The sequence below is a fragment of the Nymphalis io genome, chromosome 2 (genome assembly GCF_905147045.1).
Source record: "Nymphalis io chromosome 2, ilAglIoxx1.1, whole genome shotgun sequence".
NCBI lineage: Eukaryota > Metazoa > Arthropoda > Insecta > Lepidoptera > Nymphalidae > Nymphalis > Nymphalis io.
Genome location: NC_065889.1, coordinates 8811602 through 8832370, shown reverse-complemented (window position 1 = coordinate 8832370; position 20769 = coordinate 8811602). Strand labels below are relative to the sequence as shown.

At 33.2% G+C, this 20769-nt stretch overlaps 2 protein-coding genes across 4 annotated transcripts; both read right to left on the bottom strand.

The window, feature by feature from the left end:
• Positions 1-4708: 4708 nt before the first annotated feature.
• LOC126773137 (glutamine--fructose-6-phosphate aminotransferase [isomerizing] 2-like) lies at positions 4709-7049 on the bottom strand. Its single transcript, XM_050493764.1, has one exon. It carries the CDS (start codon positions 6778-6780, stop codon positions 4756-4758), a length of 2025 nt encoding a protein of 674 aa, XP_050349721.1. The 5' UTR covers positions 6781-7049; the 3' UTR covers positions 4709-4755.
• Positions 7050-9382: 2333 nt separating this feature from the next.
• LOC126773172 (elongation factor 1-alpha 2) lies at positions 9383-20237 on the bottom strand. Of its 3 annotated transcripts, none has more exons than XM_050493882.1 (11): positions 20127-20237; positions 17581-17789; positions 17354-17503; positions 17049-17268; positions 16617-16762; positions 15546-15678; positions 15241-15356; positions 14797-14886; positions 11680-11800; positions 11192-11358; positions 9383-10620 (listed from the first exon to the last, which is right to left on the bottom strand). In XM_050493882.1, the coding sequence occupies exons 2-11, from the start codon at positions 17752-17754 to the stop codon at positions 10549-10551; spliced, it is 1389 nt and encodes a 462-aa protein (XP_050349839.1). In that variant the 5' UTR covers positions 17755-17789; positions 20127-20237; the 3' UTR covers positions 9383-10548. The 3 variants fall into 3 exon arrangements, with proteins under 3 accessions (XP_050349839.1, XP_050349849.1, XP_050349828.1); XM_050493892.1 differs by having other exon boundaries at positions 20069-20136; XM_050493871.1 differs by lacking the exon at positions 20127-20237 and adding an exon at positions 18914-19320.
• Between the last annotated feature and the right edge of the window lie 532 nt (positions 20238-20769).

The following is a 20769-nucleotide window of genomic DNA, read 5'->3' as shown; positions in this document are numbered from 1 at the left end:
AACATGAAGCCTTGTTGGATTATTGGATTTATTCTTGTCGCCACATTTAAGCGAAATACCACTGACTGACTTATCATAAGATCTCCGAAACTATAGGTTGACTTAACTTGAAATGCGGATTTAGGAAATCCTATCCAAATAAATAAAAATAAATTTTTCATCATCTGAAATTTGGACTATAACTTTTAAACTAACTAAAAAAATTAAAAGGGTTACTTTGTATGAATTGTACCCGTACGAAGTCGGGATCGGCAGCTAATAGAATTGTACATGAGTGATTTTTTTCTATCTATTGATTTTTTTGCCCCGTATAATAACAGAAACACAAATTCGTTATTTATTTAGGTTTAGCGATTGTTAAATTACGATATAGTCTAAATTAAAACATTATATTGAAGAAGTAAATTTACAAAAATTAAAGCAAACACGAGTTGCACTTAGTGTAACAAAATGGCGGTAAAGTGGTTTTTATAAATTAAGCAAATGAAATAATATGGTAAAGGTTTCTTTGTATTTACTATTCCTTTCAGAGACTTTTACGTCTGTGCTTTATAATAATTTCACGACTGTTTACACCCAATCCACCAAACAAGCTTACGCTGGAAAATTAATTAATAAGTATAGTAAATGTATTTTTCATTACGTCGAGATATTACAATAATTACGCCATCGAGAATCTGCAACTGTTGTTGTGCGCATAATTACTATTATGCTGCTTGTAACTCTGTGCCATACCGTCTTCACTACCTGGATATGTACAAGATATAAGTATAACTTGTTATTTTGTTTAGTATACCTATGTACTGTGTACATTCTCAGCTCTAAGAAGCATATGCAGGCATTGGACGAATAGATAGAATAGTATCGTATTTAGCACGTATGCTACGGCAATTGGGCTACTGCTTGTGCATAGCAACCGTTATCGTCTGTGATTGTGTACAATCTTATTAAATGAAAATATATTGAATTATAAATGCATTAAAATAACCACCCAATTTCAATTACCAAGATAATTATTAATTAAATAAAGTGTATAGGTACTCGTTACATATTATGTTTTCTTTTTGAATTGCTAGTTATATTAATTGTCGGCAATTAGTGTACATTACATTAGTTATTTGATTAATCTACTGTTAAACCTAAGCAAATAAGAAAAAAATACTTATAAACATTTCAACAATCAATTGTTTCAATGAAAGTAAAATAATTGTATAATAATAAAACGTAATTATTATAATGTTATCTAATAATTAATCAAAGAAAACCAATCGACGTGTTATGATATCGATACAAGGTGTTAAGCGCGATTGTCGCGTTACTCGGAAACGCTTTGATCTATATTTTATCGAAGATAGCCGATTCGATAGATCGTTTATTTCAAAGGTATCAATTGTGTATACAAACACTCTAAGTAGATTTATATACAAAAGTGATAAAGTAAATGGTTATCATTAATTTTATCATAATATACATTATGGCACGATTTTATTTTGTTGCCGCAGAATTTACTTAAACACGAAAAATGCATAAATAATCCATATCAAAAATTATTATGGGTACATGCGTAAACCGTACGGCCATTAATACTTAAAAAATGTTGCGTCCAAGCGTTACTCTTAGCATCGATACTTATTAATTAACCTAGCACAATTGAATAATATTCTCTAGCTGATACTAAATACCACTATAGTATCAACTTATCGATATAATTGGTGTCCAATTATTTAGGAGTGCCTTTAGTATTTCGATATTATGTTTATTGTACAAATACTTACGATTTTATTATGTACATTTATCACGATATTATAATTATTTTTTAATTACAACGATCAGTTTCTTTTTTAAATAAAATTAAACAAATTAAATTTTACTTTACATAACGTATACAGAATACACACCTACTATTCTAATTATGTCCTACGAATAGAACAGTAGTATACAATGTATTCGAAATATAATATATAAAAAAATAAGTTCGATTTTTTATTATTTAAATATATTAAAATACCATGACCAAGTTCGGGCAGCGCGACCATTCTCAAACAAGACTACCCGATTGTGCAGGAATATTATAAGCTCTCTCTTTCTTTATATTTATAATCCTTTGGGAGGGCAATCCGAGAATACCTGAGATTAGACCAATATACACAACAATGTTATCAGATACAAGAACATAACACGAATAACAACTGTAACAATAATTGTCGCATCAGTTTTAAGGCGTGGCGGGCAAAGGTTTAATTTTCATTAAAGATATACGAGGTAAATCAGGTTTGTGGCAAAAATTGTAGTTGAACGTGCTATAGATCTAAAAGCGTCTCGAAACCGACCTTGAAATCGAGACCGCTACCTATATAATTACATTCAAATTCCGTTTGTTAAATATTTAAAAATACCTATATTTTTAAAAAGGCAAAGGTGACGAAGACTTCTCCCTGACCTTAAGATATCATTGGTTTTTAGTCAATATGTATTTTATTTGATAAAACTCATCCGTAAAACATTTTGTTAATTGGTTTAAAAATTTAAATAACAAAAAAGTTTTTACTTTGATACCTTACAATACCGAACATTAAAACTAACAGAATATATATTTTCCTAAAAATTTCCAGTCATTAATTTCCAGTACTTGGCCTTTATTATTGACACTGTCAAACGGTGTAATTATAGTTTTTTTTTTAAATCAACCGGTTCAATGCCTTAGTTAGGAATATTTGTTTTTCAAATACCCCATGATGCCGTTTTAGTTTTTATCAAAATCGTGCCCGAGACTGAGATTATTTTTAAAAATACACCTGTATATCTAAAAATAAATAGATCCAATGGTCGGGTGGAATATCGGGTGGACAGCTTCCGGTTTTGTAAGGACAACAAAGTATCAAATTAAAAATTCTAGTTCCATTCGGTTTATTTTGTACGATAATTAATTTATCTACCAAGTATTTAGTCATGTAAATGTGTATTTGAAAAATTAATCGTAAAGAAAATAACAACATACAATCAAACTTATAGATTTATTTTTAAAATACTAAATAAAATACAAATTTAAAATAATTATCAACATAATTATCTGTTGTACAGATTCTATTTTAAGTATAATAGTTCAAAATTTAACAGGATTTTACATCTATGAAATTGCATGTGCACGAAGTGTGCGTAAATAATTCTTAATATTTATCACATAAAAAGGAGTTATACCATTAACAATATATATAATAATAAACTTATATGAATAAAAGCAAAGGTAGTAGACTACTTAAGTATTAGGTATCAATTTACATTTTACAAATATCTTTTTATTTAAATTTTGATATATTATATAATATACATTTAAGTCCAACAATAGACATATTAAAATATTCTCAATAATAATTTTATTTACGTCATCTTTTCTTAACTATACATATATATATATATTTATTGTTGTGACTAGTAAACCGCATGATTTAAAATCAAATAGAAAGAAAAGTACATACCTATCAATTGAAATATTCTTTAACAACCACATTAGTTCTACGCTATCTATTATATAATTCTAGAAATTGATATTTCCAAACAATAGTATTTTTGAATGGGATGTTGATTCTGTGCGACTGCATCTACTACATTAATTTATGTATAAACTAAATGAAGTTTAGAAAAAAAGAAAAAGAATAGAAAAAGAATAGAAATTTAGTATTTTAAATTATTGTATTTTAATAATGTTATCTATATCTCGAAATCATCCAATTGGTTCTTATTTTAGTTTATTGGTATAAATTACTATTTTCCTCTTGGGATCAAACATCATTTCCACAGAAAAAATATAATGCTCTTAAAATACAATAATTCTTCTATATAATTACTAAAAAAAACACTTCATCTAGATACATACATAAAAATAAAATATTTATACTAAATTGGTCGCAAACATTATTGAAATTCAAAGCGAAAAGAAATTGCATAATTAAAATGACATATTTTCTTATTTTTATGTTGTTTTTGGAAAAATAATATTCCTATATCACATCTAAAACTTAAAAATATTAGTGAGAGTATTTTTATATAGTTAATCTATGCTATGCTATAATCTTTAAAGGCATTTTTATTTTGTTAATGTTCCACGGAGTAAATAAAAATCTAAGGCACACAACAGAGATGGAGCTTTGTAAAAATTACAATTATTCATATTATTTTCTCAAACAGATTTGGTTCAAACGACAAAAGGCACGACCTTGATATATTTTCTGATAATAATGTTGTATAATATTAATCGGTTTTAAATGTAGCAGTGGAATGTTACGTAAAATGCCTTAGTTTAACTTGATTCCATTAAAATTTGGAATGTATAATTAGCGATGTAATAACAAAAATGTGTTTTCTTTTTATCGTTTTAAAAATGACTTAATAAAGTTATAATATACATATATTTAATAATATACGTAATTAATCTAAATTTTCATTTAATTAATAATTACTCGTTCCTTCGTTTTGTAATTAAAACTTCCATATACATTTACAATCAATTCAAGATATTATCGATACAACGTCAATTGAACAATTGCACATATGTAAGTAAATGTATATTAACACAAAATCATTTTAGCCATTTTGTCATTTTGTCGTAAATATTTTTCGCTTCATTGGCCTTCAAAAAAAGATTGCAATTTGCTTTTCTTTAATATCACACGTGTTAACTAGGTATAAAAAAATCCTTTGCAACAAGTAGTTGTGCTAGAGATCGTTGAATCGTATATTTATATAGGAAATAAAATATTATTCAACGGTTACAGATTTAGCGAGATTTCTCGGACAATCTACATTGCATCCTCGCAAAACAGCTATATGATATGCTAATAATTGCATAGGAATGACTGTGAGAACTCCTTGTAAACAATCTACGGTTTTCGGAACTTCAAGTACACGAGATGCCAGAGAAGTAGTTTCCGTATCTCCTTCCTCGCAAACCACGATCGGCCGACCTTGACGAGCTGTTACCTGCTGCAATGCATTCATGCACTTCGTGTAAACGGGGTCACGCATTACTATCATCATAACTGGCATGGAATCATCAATGAGAGCCAGTGGACCGTGCTTCAATTCTCCCGCCATAATGCCTTCACTGTGCATATATGTCAGTTCCTTTACTTTTAAGGCCCCTTCAAGACAAGTAGCAAAATTATAACCACGACCCATGATAAGTAGTGATCGTTGTCGGTAGAGGTCTTCAGCCAAAGCTTTTACCTTCTCATCTAGTGCTAGTACCTGACGAATTTTAGAGTCTAATTCATGCAAACCCTCAATAATATCGGCCCTTCGCTTCTGAAGTGAAATACGATCTTCACTAATGACCAAAGCAAACATAACTAGAGATACAAACTGTGATGTATATGCTTTTGTTGAAGCAACACCGATTTCCGGGCCTGCATTAATATGTACTCCACAGTGCGATTCACGACAGATTGAACTACCAACAGTGTTAGTAATACCAACAATTAGGGCTCCATGACGTTTGCAATAACGGAGAGCCATAAGCGTGTCAGCAGTTTCTCCTGATTGTGAAATAAAGAAACAAACATCATCACGGAACACAGGTGTGTTTCTATCTAAAAAGTCAGAAGCCAATTCAACCATTACTGGGAGTTCTGTCAACTCTTCTAACAACTGACGTGTAGCAACAGCACTATGATAACTTGTACCACATCCAATCAACATTAACCGTCTGCATCTCTTTATTTCTGGAATGTAATCCTTAATGCCACCAAGAGTTACGGTACCATTAGCAAAGTTTAGACGTCCTCTCATTGTGTTTATAATAGATTCAGATTGTTCAAAAATTTCTTTCTGCATGAAATAATCATAATTACCTTTCATAATCTGCTGTATTTCAAGTTTCAGAGTTAGGATTTCTCTCTGATGTGGGTCTGCGCTGCTGCCAGACATACGGTGAATGCTGAGAACTCCATCTCTAATGTGTGCTACATCATCATCCTCAAAATAGAGCACTCTATTTGTATGTTCTATGACAGCTGAAGCATCAGATGCAAAGAAATATTCAACATCTCTTTCTTCCTCTGGTTCAAAGTGAGCATGACTGTTAACTCTGGGTACTGAGGGTACAACACCTCTAGTTGCTTTATTGTTGGTATACATAATCGGAACATGGTCACTTGATAAGCGCCTCCTTGTTTTAATTCCTACAAGCAAAGGGCTACCACGTCTTGTAGCCACACACTCGTTTGGGAAGAAACGAGACTTGAAACACAAAGCAAAAGCTCCTTCAAGTTGTTGAGTTACCTGTTCAACCAGTTCCTGGAAGCTGTAGTCTTTGTGTTGATGATATATGTGGTGTATCAGCTTCGCTATTATCTCAGTATCGGTCTGAGATTCAAATATGTAGCCTTTATTTTCAAGAAAGGTTTTGACTTCTTTATAGTTAGTAATGATGCCATTGTGAATAACAACAAACGAGTTGTCCTCGCCTGATCGTTGCGGATGCGAATTGATGGCACTTGGCTCACCGTGAGTCGCCCAACGAGTGTGAGCAATACCACAATGCGATTCTACGGTTTCTTCAACAGCTAATTCAAGGCTACGCTCTTGAAGCAATTCTTCGAGGGCGGCTACTTTTCCACTTTTCTTCACTACGGCTATATCCTTTTGATCAGCGGCATCGATAGCAACACCCGCTGAATCATAACCACGGTATTCCAAACGTTTTAATCCATTGACCAGCAATTCCAATATCTCTCGCCGGGTCTTTGGCGTAAGATGATTAATATATGCGAAAATTCCACACATCGTAAGCGGAGCAGAACGTTTACGCAGATTCGGGTGCACGAAACCACAACTACCGAGAGACTGCGCGCTACACAATATACAACCGATATTGAAGGCCTTCGTATATAACTCCTACCACTAATAAGTTACTTTCACTTACGGCAAAGCACACGTCATCATGTTTCGTTATCGTAGATACTACTTGTTGGTATCGTAAATATCAGCAAGCATCGGCAAAAACCAGTTCTACTATGACTTCTGACTACCCTTTAAATAAACACATATTTTCTATTCGAATACGTCAATGTCAGTAGGAATGTAGGAAACGTCAATGTTAACGTCAAAATATTTTTTTAACGAAATCTGAAATGTTTCGTATAATAAACTTTATCAATTAATGTAATGTAAATATTTTACAGTACCTACTTATAAATTTATAACGTTGGTAACAATGGTTAGTTTTTCTTGTTTTTTTTCTCTTTAAAGAACCTGAAGGTATAACAATGCTGTTCATTTATCAGCTTAATAAAAGCATATTCTAAAGTTATATCTACAAGAAATATTAATAACATATATTCTAAATAACTTATAAATAAATTTAAATATTAAATTTTGTTATGAAAAATTAACTCCATCAGCGCAATTAAAAATAATATAATGTAATGAACTAAAACTTTCAGGTATATCATAATATATCTTTACTTCCTCCTTCTACAAATATTAATAATTGTTATATAGGGATTCAAATAATGTTGGATTAAAATTTAAAAATAATATCCTAAGTTTTTTAGTTTATCAAGGTCAAGCAACAATATTACCGAAAATGAACACAGAAAATAAATAAGTGAAAAGATTTTGAATTAAGAAATTTATAAAAGGAAGGACTTAAATGGCTGTTTATTGTTAACATGCTTTATATGTAAGTTTTATTTTATTTCATATTGTAAAGGAACAACATCTATTAAACATTAATAATTGTAAACTCAATATTAATTTTAATACACTGGTAACTCTGAGTAGAGACTACCTTGTAATTATATAAAATACCTAGGTATGCCGCGGCCATGCAGTTTCACAACAAATAACATATGAGCAGGTTCTTTTATATTAGACCTGATTGTAAGTGGTCACCAACGCCTATATACATTGGCATTGTAAGAGATGTTAGCCATCGCTTACATAACCAATGCGCCACCAACCTTGGGAACTAAGATGTTATGTCCCTTGTGCCTGTAATAACACTGGCTCACTCACCCTTCAAACCGGAACACAATAATACCAAGTGCTGCTGTTTTGCGGTAGAATATTAATTTGGTTTCATGTTTGTTCTACGCACTCCATTATTTTATTTTGTGGCCTAAGGCTGTTTTTTAAGTTAGATTTTGGATCATAAAATGAAAAACATTTAAATATTAATTTAAATATTTATACATATTAATATATACATTATTAAAATTGTCCTTTGTTGAATTCATTAGCGTTTAATGTAGCTTTTTTTTTTTAATTAATTTTTTTAAATTAAACAAAATAAAATCTAAAAGATGAAGTATTTGAATACTTAATATTACATATAAAAAAAAGTTTAAACGTTTATTCCCTTGTATTATATGATGAATTTATGTAAACAATCATTGTGTGAAATTTGTTATATTGACATTTTAACTTTTATTCGTTTTTATTAGTTTTTTTTTATACTGTTATGACTACATTTGAAAAATAATAATGATTTAGCTTTTTATGCTTCATTATTTATTTAAAACCATTATAATTGTGCGCAGGTAACTCTTTATGCTATGCTAATGATAATTCATCGATAACCCCGCGCAAATTGAAGATAACACTATTTTTATCCCTTTCGCACTTAACAAATAATGCGCTAGAGCACTAACGCAATCGGTTTTTATCTGAGTACCTAGAGTAGTACCAGGTACTTGAAACACGCGTTATGTTTCTTTCTTCCGGGCCTTTGATCAAAATCTATTTCAGCGAAAACCTAACACGGGATACTAAGTGAAGTAAAGAAATGACTTATGCTCTTATCTTAATTGGCCGACAGCGTTTCATTGTTGCAGACATTGTTTTTCGGATATAACTTTTTACTGACAGCATATTTTTTGTTGCGGTCTGGTTATAATGACTCACTATTTAGTACACTATTTTATGACATAGGTTATTGGTGGATATTTGGACCAAGGTCGGGATTTTTGGTCATTCTCCTTTGGTACTAATTACCAGATCCATCTACAATTTTCTACGATATGGGATGGGATAAGACAGAGATAAAATATTATCAGGATACAGTACATTTTTAGTATTGTGTAGTACCTTTGTGTAAATATTTGGTATCTATGGTATCATCAATAAAATATTATTTAAGAAAAATGGCCAGTCATTATGATTTTTCAGCCTATGCGAAAATTATATACAGCCAGTATTGTGTATTTCTCTTTCTAAAGTCATTAAGTGCCTATTTTGTAACCGAACATACATAATTATTAGACCTCGAACTCAAAAAATAAAGATTACATTCTAATGCACACTCCGTTGATCGTGAGTATAAGGACACCTTGCATTTGTTTGTCATATTATACAAGGTACATTGTGTTAGAAATAAAATTATCGATACCAGTAGCTTCTTTATTGGTTTATCAGGATCAAGGTCTTTACAAAATTATTGAAAAAATTACAAAGATACATTTAGCTTAATAAGATTGAGTTCTCTCCGTACCTATGTAAATCTAAACAGTTATCGAAATTCAAATTGAATGTTTAAACCTTTGCGTCTTTACCGTTAACAGGCGAATTAATTTTATAAAATATAAGAGTATAGATTAAACTAGGAACATAAATTACATTTCACTTTACAAATTCCTCAATTTCTATCAAAACGTTCTTAACGCTTTATAACGTACGTCTAAAATCAACTATGGGAAGTCAGTTTAGAACCAACCACCCTCATTTCTACACTCTGATGTTTATCTTCTACTTACATACACATGTTCAATCTTAAGAAAATAACTTTTTATTTTTACCTACTGAAGTATGGAAAAGATTAATCTTAAATAAGTTTATAACTTTATGACAAAACTAGGTATTTAAAATTACGTCGTCATGCTGTAATAAATCATCAAAATCGCTCTTTTCGTGAGCGGGACAGGTAACGTAGTCGAAGAGCATACGAACCAAAATACCCACGGAAACTAGAAACAGAGTGGAGAATATACACTTGAGTACTTTTGTGATGAGACATTGGTACGACAAAATCTCAAATATCAACGTCACGCGATCAATAAGGTCTAAAGATTCAATTTCGTCTATCGCGCCTTTCCTCCTGAATTCCTTGCGATGGAAAAATAAAACGTAACGAGAGTACGGAAACTCAGACTTGGTGAGTAACTTACGCCTAAAATAAGCACAAATACATAAACTTAACATGTAATAATAACTAAAACGAATAAACTTGAGTATCTTGTTCTGATAAATGCACGAGTCGGGGATGTCGATGTCACCACTGAAGAAGCTCCGATGGGGGGAGTACGATGAGGGAACACTACTGAGGAGGCTGTGCGGTGATAGATCGTCATCCGATTCAGAACCGAATGAGCTCTCCGCATCCCAAAATACACCTACATCTGGAGGAGGGTGGGTACGAAGAAGGGGTGCCTCGGGAACCGAGAGGAAATCGGGTTTGCGGATGGGTCTCGTAGGGGAAGAGGTTGAGGGAGAGGGGCTCGCAGCACTGCGGGAGATGGCTACCGGCTGCGATTTATTCGTTGAAGTGCCCCATAGTTATTTTTTCTTCTGGGCCTTCTCCGCGGCCTTAGTGATTTTGCCTGTAGTAACCTCCTTGAAGGTCACACTCTGAAACGAAAACAAAAATTTATTTGATTGGCCATACATATGTCACAGCCAGTTAATGTCCCACTGCTGGGCTAAGGCCTCCTCTCCCTTCTGAAGAGAAGGTTATACATACATATGATAGTTCTTCAAAATATGTTTAGTATTTTTTAGAGTTAAAAATGCATAATTCATGGTAGTCTAAGGTTTAGCATTAGTAGAGCTAATCACATTCACAAAGGTTATATGTAATAACGTCAAGACAAATGCAGTGGCTAATAATAATAACTACTGTTTGATATTAAGTTCGTAGCAGTCAGATTCTAAAATCTGACTGCTGGAAAACATTTTATGTAATTCAGTGCATCTTATGATGATGTTCTCCCGAACGATTTGAGCCACGGCGCCCGTTTCGTTTGCACAAGAAAATGCTCTATTCCCAAAATTTTTTTTGGCCCAACCAGTAGTCTCGTGATTGATATGCGAACAGATAAGTCACGGGTCGAGAGAACTGAAAGGCTTAAAGCTTTACAAAATGACGTCAGTATGAGTTAGGCACTCCCTGTAGCTCCGTCCGGCGCGCGCTAGCCGTTACCTTGATGACGCCGACGGCGACGGTCTGGCGCATGTCGCGCACGGCGAAGCGGCCGAGGGGCGGGAACTCCTGGAACGACTCGACGCAGAGCGCCTTGGTCGGCACCAAAGTCACGATGGCCGCGTCCCCGGACTTGATCGATTTCGGCTCCACTTCGGTAGTCTTACCTGAAAGTTACCTCGCGTGATCATTATGAGTTGTGCCCAGTTATACATTCATTCGCACCGGAAAATTTCGTGACACATTGAATATCGAATTATATTATATCTTGCTTTCGTTATCATTCGCCTAAACGAAGATTTAAGGTGCAATGTCGAAAATTATCTCAATCGCGGTCCAACTGAATTCAGTAATTAAACACGATATGTTTAATCACAAGGTGATTATCGTTGGCGTTTCGTCGAAATCAAAAATCACTGTCGATCTTCGTTTGGCGAATTGATATTGAACATTCGTATATTGAAATGTTATCAAAAGTATACGAGTACCGGTACGACGGTCGCACTTCTCCTTGATCTCGGCGAACTTGCAGGCGATGTGCGCAGTGTGGCAGTCCAGCACGGGCGTGTACCCGTTGCTAATCTGCCCCGGGTGGTTCAGCACTATTACCTGCATTCGCCCTTAACATGTACTTGATTCTGCGATGACTTACTATGGCATTAACGCATCAGATTTTATTACGTAAAGCCTAAATGTATCTTACAAATATATTTAAGTTATTACATTTACTTATTAATTACGTAAGTTTTATATATATTGTTTCTATAAACGTCGGTTACACTATATTTTGTCTCTTTAGAAACTGCAGCAAAACATTAAATAATGTTATAATAATGTACCAGAGAATACTGTTAATGTACACTTATTGTAATCAATTATACATTTTACATATGACAATAATCATTTAATATTAAATTAGTTGATTTATATATATATATATTTATAAGCATTATCGTAAATAAATACACACAATATATATTGTGCATTGCCTGTCTATATAATGAACACCAAAATTTAAAAATATAAAATTTAAAAACATCAGATGAGTCTAATGTGTCGCCTTCCTTACTAGTCATTACTTTGTATACGCACTGTATTTATTTACAAGACTACCCTACTTCACGTCCCAAACTACTCGTACTTGCTTGCACTGCGCCGATACATTATTATATTATTAGGATATTATAACATTCATTGTTTTACTGTCTACGCCTATTCGATTTAAACAATTTTTTATTCTTATTGTTCTGTAATTTTCTCTGTAAGCGATTTGTATGTATCTTTTGAGAAAATAAATGTCTTTAACCGTAAATATTTATCTATTGAATAATCTACATTTACTTAGTCGAAATATAATGTATTGAACAAACTCGAGGGCTTACACAAATCTGGCGTGGAGTAATTTTTGGTATTAAAATTAATTAACAATATTGCATAAATTAAAATGAAATATTTATTAAAAAAAAAAAAACTCAACGTCTGTTCTCAAAAGTATCAAAGTGGAACTATTAAGAATAAATAAATGTAACGTGCATCGAGTTGCCTCGAAAATAAGCTCAACGTTCGAGCGGCTTGCCAAAATCTGCACAAGTACGCTCTGCGCTGCACTTACGTCGAATGTGAACTTATTCCCTCTTATGATATACAACTAGGCATCAATCACAAATATAACAGATAAAGGGGATCAAAATTACAAATACTTTTACTTGTGGTAGAGCTTTGTGCAAGCTTGTCTGGGTAGGTACCACCCACTCATCAGATGTTCTACCGCAAAGCAGCAGTTACTTAGCAGTGCAGTACTTGGTTGCCTTTCGGTTTGAAGGGTGAGTGAGCCAGACAGGCACAAGGGACATAACATCTTAGTTCCCAAGGTTGGTGGCGCATTGGTGATGTAAGCGATGGTTAACATTTCTTACAATGCCATTGTCTATGGGCGTTGGTGACCACTTACCATCAGGTGGCCCATATACTCGTCCGCCTTCCTATTTTATAAAAAAAAAAAGAAAAAAAAACGTTTAGAAAAAAAGTATCATTTAGAAGAAGCCCTAGTTCGCGTGTTCGCGAATTCTTTAAGCAAGCCTAAAAACGGAAAGTGACGGGATTTCAGAGTCCATATTATGCGGTCTACGTGCGTACTGTCCTGTTTCCATTAGGATAAATACACATATTAATTTAGCACGGTTAAAGACTTATGTAAAATTTCGCTCCAATAATAATCTTTACCTAATGAATTTATCCAGTAATTCTATGTTATTAGTCCAAAGAGTTTTTAAGCAAATTAAACATCATATTACAACTGTACGTTTGTTTGAATTTATTTTTAATATATGGTTTATTAAACATTCACATTAACAGTTAGAAATTAATATTTTATATTCACCTAGAATTGAGTAAGGTAAAGAACAACACAAGCGTTTCAATCCGAACATTCTAATTATAGTTAATTACAGGTTACGTAAATTAAAAAAAAATATATATATCGCATTATTATTCGCCGATTGACAAATTTATTCTTATATAAAAGTATATAGGTATGTGCGAGTATTAAAGTTTAAGAATAAAAAAGTATATAGCATTACGATAGTTTTAGTAGAAACAGCCGAGTTAATTTCACACATACAATGCCGCAAGAAACTGGTATTTATAATTATTGCGATGCATTTGTAACTCTTATACAATCTATAACATATCATGATAAAAATGTAACAAGGCCGCCGACTGCTGAAATTAAATAATTAAATTTTCCAAATATTCATAATGGAACTAACTATCTCTTTCACAATGGTCAGGTTAAAAAATATAACTTAATTTTACATTTCACACGTATTTAATTATTTCAGAGGTGACTGCGCCGCAGAGTCAAAAGAACTACAAAAATAATTAAAAAAAAAAAAAAACGAAATACGATAATTTGTAGGTATGTAATCTAATGTACAAAATACTATTTCCGTTATATCCCACTATTTAATAAAGACTATATGTTAAATTTTATTTATTACTATTATCACATTTCGTATTTGTTATCTGTACGTATAGCGGATGTTTCGGCGTCAACTCAATTCGTTTGCGTAAGACCAATCGTTGACCAAGAAGTTTGTGTCTAATATGTTTATCGAAAACGAGTTTGCACTGTGATTATGAATTTCATACAAACTTCAAACCCGTCTACTATAATTAATTATCGCTAGTCGTGTTGTATCGCGTCATTAAGTGAGTTTTATCAAACAAAAAATAATATTAAGTCAATACAAATTATTTTTAATGTCGTGCGATTAGTTTTGACTACATAGTTAATACGGTTAGGGATCTCAATTGGGACTATCGATTTAGTAATATCGAAGTTCTTTGTATCATTTTCATTTAGAATAACTAGGACTAGAGCAAGCACCACCGAGTTAGTTAAATAGTAATTTACTTTATAATTCATCTTATGAGGTCAAAGGTATTCTGAAATTATTTATTTTTAGAAGAGACGTGGTGGGTTCAGCTCCAAATACTTTTGGCCTCTAAAACGACCAAAATTCGAACTTTTGCAAGCTGTTAATTTAATTTCATATCAAAATATTGAAATTAAAAACGATTATTAATTTTATGATGAAACTAACCTGTGCAGTGAAGTCGGCGGCTCCCTTGGGCGGGCAGTTCTTGGAGTCTCCGGCCACGTAACCGCGGCGCAACTCCTTCACCGACACGTTCTGTCGTATACATATTTATTTATTTCAAAGTATCTAGTTTTAATAATTCAATTACAATTGTGCGATTATATTTTATGTATTGGCTATGAAATAAGTCCATTAATATTATTAGTGATCACGACGAGTGTGTCTTCAGGAAAGATTACATCTACTCTGTCAATGTATGTATGTATGTATGTATGTATGTATGTATGTATGTATGTATGTATGTATGAATGTATGTATGTATGTATGTATGTATGTATGAATGTATGAATGTATGTATGTATGTATGAATGTACGTACGTATGTATGTACGTACGTATGTATGTATGTATGTATGTATGTAGGTATGTATGTATGTATGCGCATCACCTTGACGTTGAAGCCCACGTTGTCTCCGGGCATGGCCTCCTGCAGGGCCTCGTGGTGCATCTCAACGGACTTCACTTCGGTGGTTATGGCGGCCGGCGCGAACACGACCACCATGCCTAATCGATACAGTTTTCAATTATTTTACGGCACTATACTGTGTGAAATGTGTTCATGTTTGGCGTACATAATTTATCCATATCCAATTTATATATATCGAATATTCTGACAGTTCTACAAGTACAATATCATACTAATATTATGATACAATATTAATGTCTCATATCTTACTAATACAAGACCCTCACCAGGCTTCAGTATGCCGGTCTCGACCCGGCCGACGGGCACGGTTCCGATGCCGCCGATCTTGTACACGTCCTGCAGCGGAAGCCTGAGAGGCTTCTCGGTGGGACGAGAGGGAGGCTGAATCGCGTCCAGAGCCTGTACCATTATTTTTGTTGGGTATTTCATATATAAAAAGCCATTTAAGAACACAAAATTTATGGAATATTTAATTTGTTATTACACCGTAATATAGTAACGTATATATATTTATCACTATATATATATAGTAACCTAAATGAACACCTGCATGTGTCTAATTTCACTGAAATTCTGCCACATGTGAATTCTATCAACCCGCATTGGAGCAGCGTTGTGGAATAAGCTCCAAACCTTCTCCTCAAAAAGAGGAGAGGAGGCCTTTAGCCCAGCAGTGGGACATTCACAGGCGGTTACGGTTACGGTTATATAAATAGGTACAGGGTATATATGTTGGTCGTTTTAGTCTTTAGTCTTGTTTATTTAATAACTCACTACATAAGTATACCCGACTCACACGTAGCCGCCGTGTCACATGAAGCGTCGTGTCAAATGTTATAGATACTAACTAATCAAATACATTAAGATTTTCCCAAAAACAATTTAGTACTTTTTACTGGTGATAATGCTTTGTGTAAGCTCGTCTAGGTAGGTACCACACACTCGTCAGATATTCTACCGCAACACAGCAGTATTTGGTATTGTTGTGTTCCGGTGGTTTGAAGGGTGAGTGAGCCAGTGTAATTATAGGTACAGTACAAGGGACATAACATCTTAGTTCCCAAGGTTGGTGAGGCATTGGCGATGTAAGCGATGGTCAACATTTCTTACAATGTCAATGTCTCTAGGCATTGGTGACTACTTACCATCAGGCGGCCCATATGCTCGTCCGCCTACCTATTCTATAAAAAAAAACCTAACAAATAATTAAGCTGGTTAAAACCGCTATACCACATTTAGGTCTGCTTTTATAAGATAAAGTATAAGATGTTTGAAGAAGTAATAAAAAAATATCGATTTAATGATGTATGTTCTTTAAATTAGTATAGATGTCTGACCTCGATAAGGGTCTTGCCCTCGACCTTGCCGTCCTTGCGGTCGATGGTCCATCCCTTGAACCAGGGCATCTTGTCGGACGGCTCCAGCATGTTGTCGCCGTGCCAGCCCGAGATGGGCACAAAAGCCACCGTCGCCGGATTGTAGCCTAGTAACCGAATATTTATTCACTCCCAGAACAGGTTCTTATTATGCTACTTATGAATTATTTATCAAATATTTGAGTTACATCCTTTGCCAAAAAAAAATTAAGAATTATTATTAAATGATCAAAATAACGTTACTACGTAGGCTATAATTTAGATATAGGTACCTAAATACACTATATTAATTACCTACTGTTTTTAAAAGTAATTATCTAAGGGGGTTTAATATAATAATAAATTATTTATTCTTATAATTACAAAATACAAGTTTTATATATAAAAACTTACCAATCTTTTTGATATAAGAAGACACTTCCTTCTTGATTTCCTCGTAACGCGCCTCGTGATACGGAGGTTCGGTGGAATCCATCTTGTTAACACCAACAATCAACTGCTTCACGCCGAGCGTGAAGGCAAGCAGAGCGTGCTCACGCGTCTGGCCGTTCTTGCTTATACCAGCTTCAAACTCACCAGTACCGGCTGCCACGATCAGAACTGCACAATCAGCCTGTTTCGAAACAAAATACACTTGCGGTAATAACAATTCCCGATTACTTTTATATTTACTTTTTTTATTTAACCGTAACACGTACTTGAGACGTTCCAGTAATCATGTTCTTGATGAAATCCCTGTGACCGGGTGCGTCAATGATGGTGACATAATATTTAGCGGTTTCGAACTTCCACAGGGCGATGTCGATAGTAATACCGCGCTCACGTTCCGCTTTCAATTTGTCCAATACCTGCAGGTATATAACTATCGTAAATATTCCGCGACTACAAATTGTTACCCTACTTGTTCTTAGGGAAGAAATCTTACCCAAGCATACTTGAATGAACCCTTGCCCATTTCTTGGGCCTCCTTCTCGAACTTTTCGATGGTACGCTTGTCAATACCACCACACTTGTAGATCAAGTGGCCAGTGGTGGTCGACTTGCCAGAGTCGACGTGGCCGATTACGACGATGTTAATGTGCGTCTTTTCCTTACCCATTTTGGTTTTGATTGCGCGATTTCAACAATTAAGATCTGATAAACGAACAAAATAATTAGGATATATAGATTTTTTTTAATTCAGTTGAATATATACTTCTCATTGTTGATTAACAACGTTATTTTGTTAAAAACATGCCTTCATCATATTTCACCCATCTATAACTTCTTACAATGTTACCGATACTAGGCTACAATAGCCTTTACTTAGTTATTATATAACCACAGATGGTGTTAAATACAATGTTTGAAAGTCATCTAATATTTTTGCGCATTGGCCTAATGCGGCATTATTGTTATAATTGCACAATTTAACAGGTTGCCCGTTTCTGCTTCTAATGTCAATATTATACAACACTTTGGCTGCTTGACGACCTTGCTTATGTCTGTAATTGTGCGTCTAGTGCGTAGGCGTTTATGTAAGTTACGGGATACAGAATTTCCATATTTTAATGCAATTACAATACCTATTTCTTTTCAACAAATTAAAAATTGTAAGTATACTTAATGCGTTTGGTATTAACCTACTCCTAGAGTCTAAGTGCATTCTTGAAAATAAAAGTGCATTCTTCAAAATACTCTATTGCTAATAACTAACAAAGAACAAAAGAAAGATTATTGTTTTATAATCAACCTAGGCCAAAGGAGCAGTTGAATATTCTGTATATGTATTTCCTATTTCTTCGAATGACTTCGGTTGTTATTTTCGTTATTTGTTAAGAATAAATATTTTAATAACTAGGGAACCGGAACAGTAAATTAGACATCACTACGACCTCAATGCTTATTTTCTTCCAATTATAAAAAATACCTTGAAAAGTTCGACAATAATTTAATACATTTATGTTCTTTTGTATAGTAATACAGAAAACAACTTTCGAATAAATTGTAAATTTAAATTAATCTATCAACGTCATCAATCACCGAGGTCTGATAACTATAAGTACCTGGGTGACCGAGCTCCGCTCTTTAATCAATTATAAAAAAAGTATTTTTATACACATTAACTTGGAAAGCAAAACCTTATCTAAATATAAAATTTGAGTCAAACGTTAGGGCCGTTACCGATATACGCAAAAGAATTATTTAAAACAATTGCTCATTTAATATTATAAGACATACCTAACAAAGACAAATTTGTTTCTTTTTTTTTAAATTACCTTCCTAATAAATCCAGGCGTTAACAAGGTCGACTAATTGAATGAAATCACTTTTAAAAAGTCACAGTGCCGAAATGAAACAACGAATGCACTGCCCAAGTCTGGAATGCACTAAGTGGGAGGCTTCGATTGAACTGGGTGCAAATCTCCGGGACGAGCTGCTCCGGGCGTGCGCAGGACGTCCGGGACATCGATACAGCCAGTCTTTCACCCAAATATAGAACACTTCGCGACTGACTCTCACAACATACCTACAAACATCTCATAACTACCGATCGATTTTGAACCACCTATGTAGATATACCATTTATGGAGATTAAAGAGATTTAATATCAAACTCTATACAGTTTCCTTTCACGCTTAAGATTTAAAATATTCAATGAAAATATATTAAAAGTATTTAGTAAGCGCCAGCAATAAGGATAAATAGTGTACTTTTCAAACGAGAGATACTGCGCATCAGACCAAGAAATCACATAGATTATTATCACGAGAGTGCATACACTCTAATTTTAGCCGTCTAAACTATATGCATTTAAACAGATGTATTTGCAAATGACATGCTCCGACTTGCAAAATTAGAAGTTGTATGTCGCCTATAGGAATACGTGGCATGTGTACAGGAGACATCTTCAATTCGCACATGGTTTTGCCGGCAAATTTACGGCCTCCATCTTGTGCGGAAACCGAATTAGCGAGTATTTTGTCTCAATTTTTCACTTAACTTGTTTTTTTTCCTATCATAGTAATTGCGATATTCAATAAAAGCAACGTCAATGGCGAAACAAAATAAAAGTGTGCACTGTCATGAGTTTAAATTTAGAAAACATATAATCCTATTATAATATATTTATAATAACGCAAAGCGCATAGGCCAAATAGGCGTTTTAAAAAGGAGATGCGCAAAAAAGATATATTCATTCCATTTATTATTATTGGTATATGGCATGTTGATAAAATAGATGTAAATTATGACTCATCTCTTAAACAGTTCTCACTGTCATTTGACGAAAAATAAATTAGGCAACTAAACATGAAATTGCGTAATTAATATGGGCTACCGGTAAAGTTATGGATATAAAATTTGCAAGAAGTATATATTTTCAAATGAAACCACACCGGTAGATTGAATAAACATAATTTCATTTAACTTACCAGTATTAATTCCCTCCGTGAGAACAATTAATAACAAAGAAAACTTGAAGAGACTTACCTTTCGCAACTGCAGTGACGAATTTTCCTAGCGATTTTCAAGCATGCGCTATGGCAGTTCACCCGGGAATTGCAATCAATAAAATCAAAAGTGTTCCTTATTTTTCTTAATTACGAATACAGTTTAATTTCTTAATAAAAACATTTTTTTAAATAATAAACGAGATTTTATTTGATACGATATGAAATTAAACGAAATTTTATAATAGTTTTCTGGAAATAAGCGCTTATAGAAAAACGGATGTTCATATTTTCTTCTATCTTCGCAGACTATTAATTATTGTGGCCAGGGATGTTTCAATTTATAAATACGAGTACAAAAATTAAAATGTATTTTAATTGACATTGAGTGAAATTCGAATATATATATATTTTTTACTCGTACTTCAAGTATAAAAAAATAATAGTTTAATTTAAAAATAACGACTAAAATATATCATTTACAAATGCAGCTTATTTTTCTTTTTTTATGAAAATATAGAATAAAAATTTAAACAAACAAACAATTTTAACCTAATATTTGCTTTAATTTCTATATTATGAAACAATAGTTTACTTTATTGGTATATTTTAGGCCAAAATAAAACATTATATATTTTGAAAGTTTTTATTTTTTGTATAATATTCAAATTCATAAAACATAC

Bases quoted from the DNA above. Each gene is read 5' to 3' on its own strand.
- LOC126773137 (XM_050493764.1), bottom strand. From the start codon at position 6,780: ATGTGTGGAATTTTCGCATATATTAATCATCTTACGCCAAAGACCCGG.
- LOC126773172 (XM_050493882.1), bottom strand. From the start codon at position 17,754: ATGGGTAAGGAAAAGACGCACATTAACATCGTCGTAATCGGCCACGTC. The intron at 17,504-17,580 runs GTAAGATTTCTT...ATATACCTGCAG, and splicing joins GTTCATTCAAGTATGCTTGG to GTATTGGACAAATTGAAAGC. The intron at 11,359-11,679 runs GTACTCGTATAC...GGTAACTTTCAG, and splicing joins GAAGTGCGACCGTCGTACCG to GTAAGACTACCGAAGTGGAG.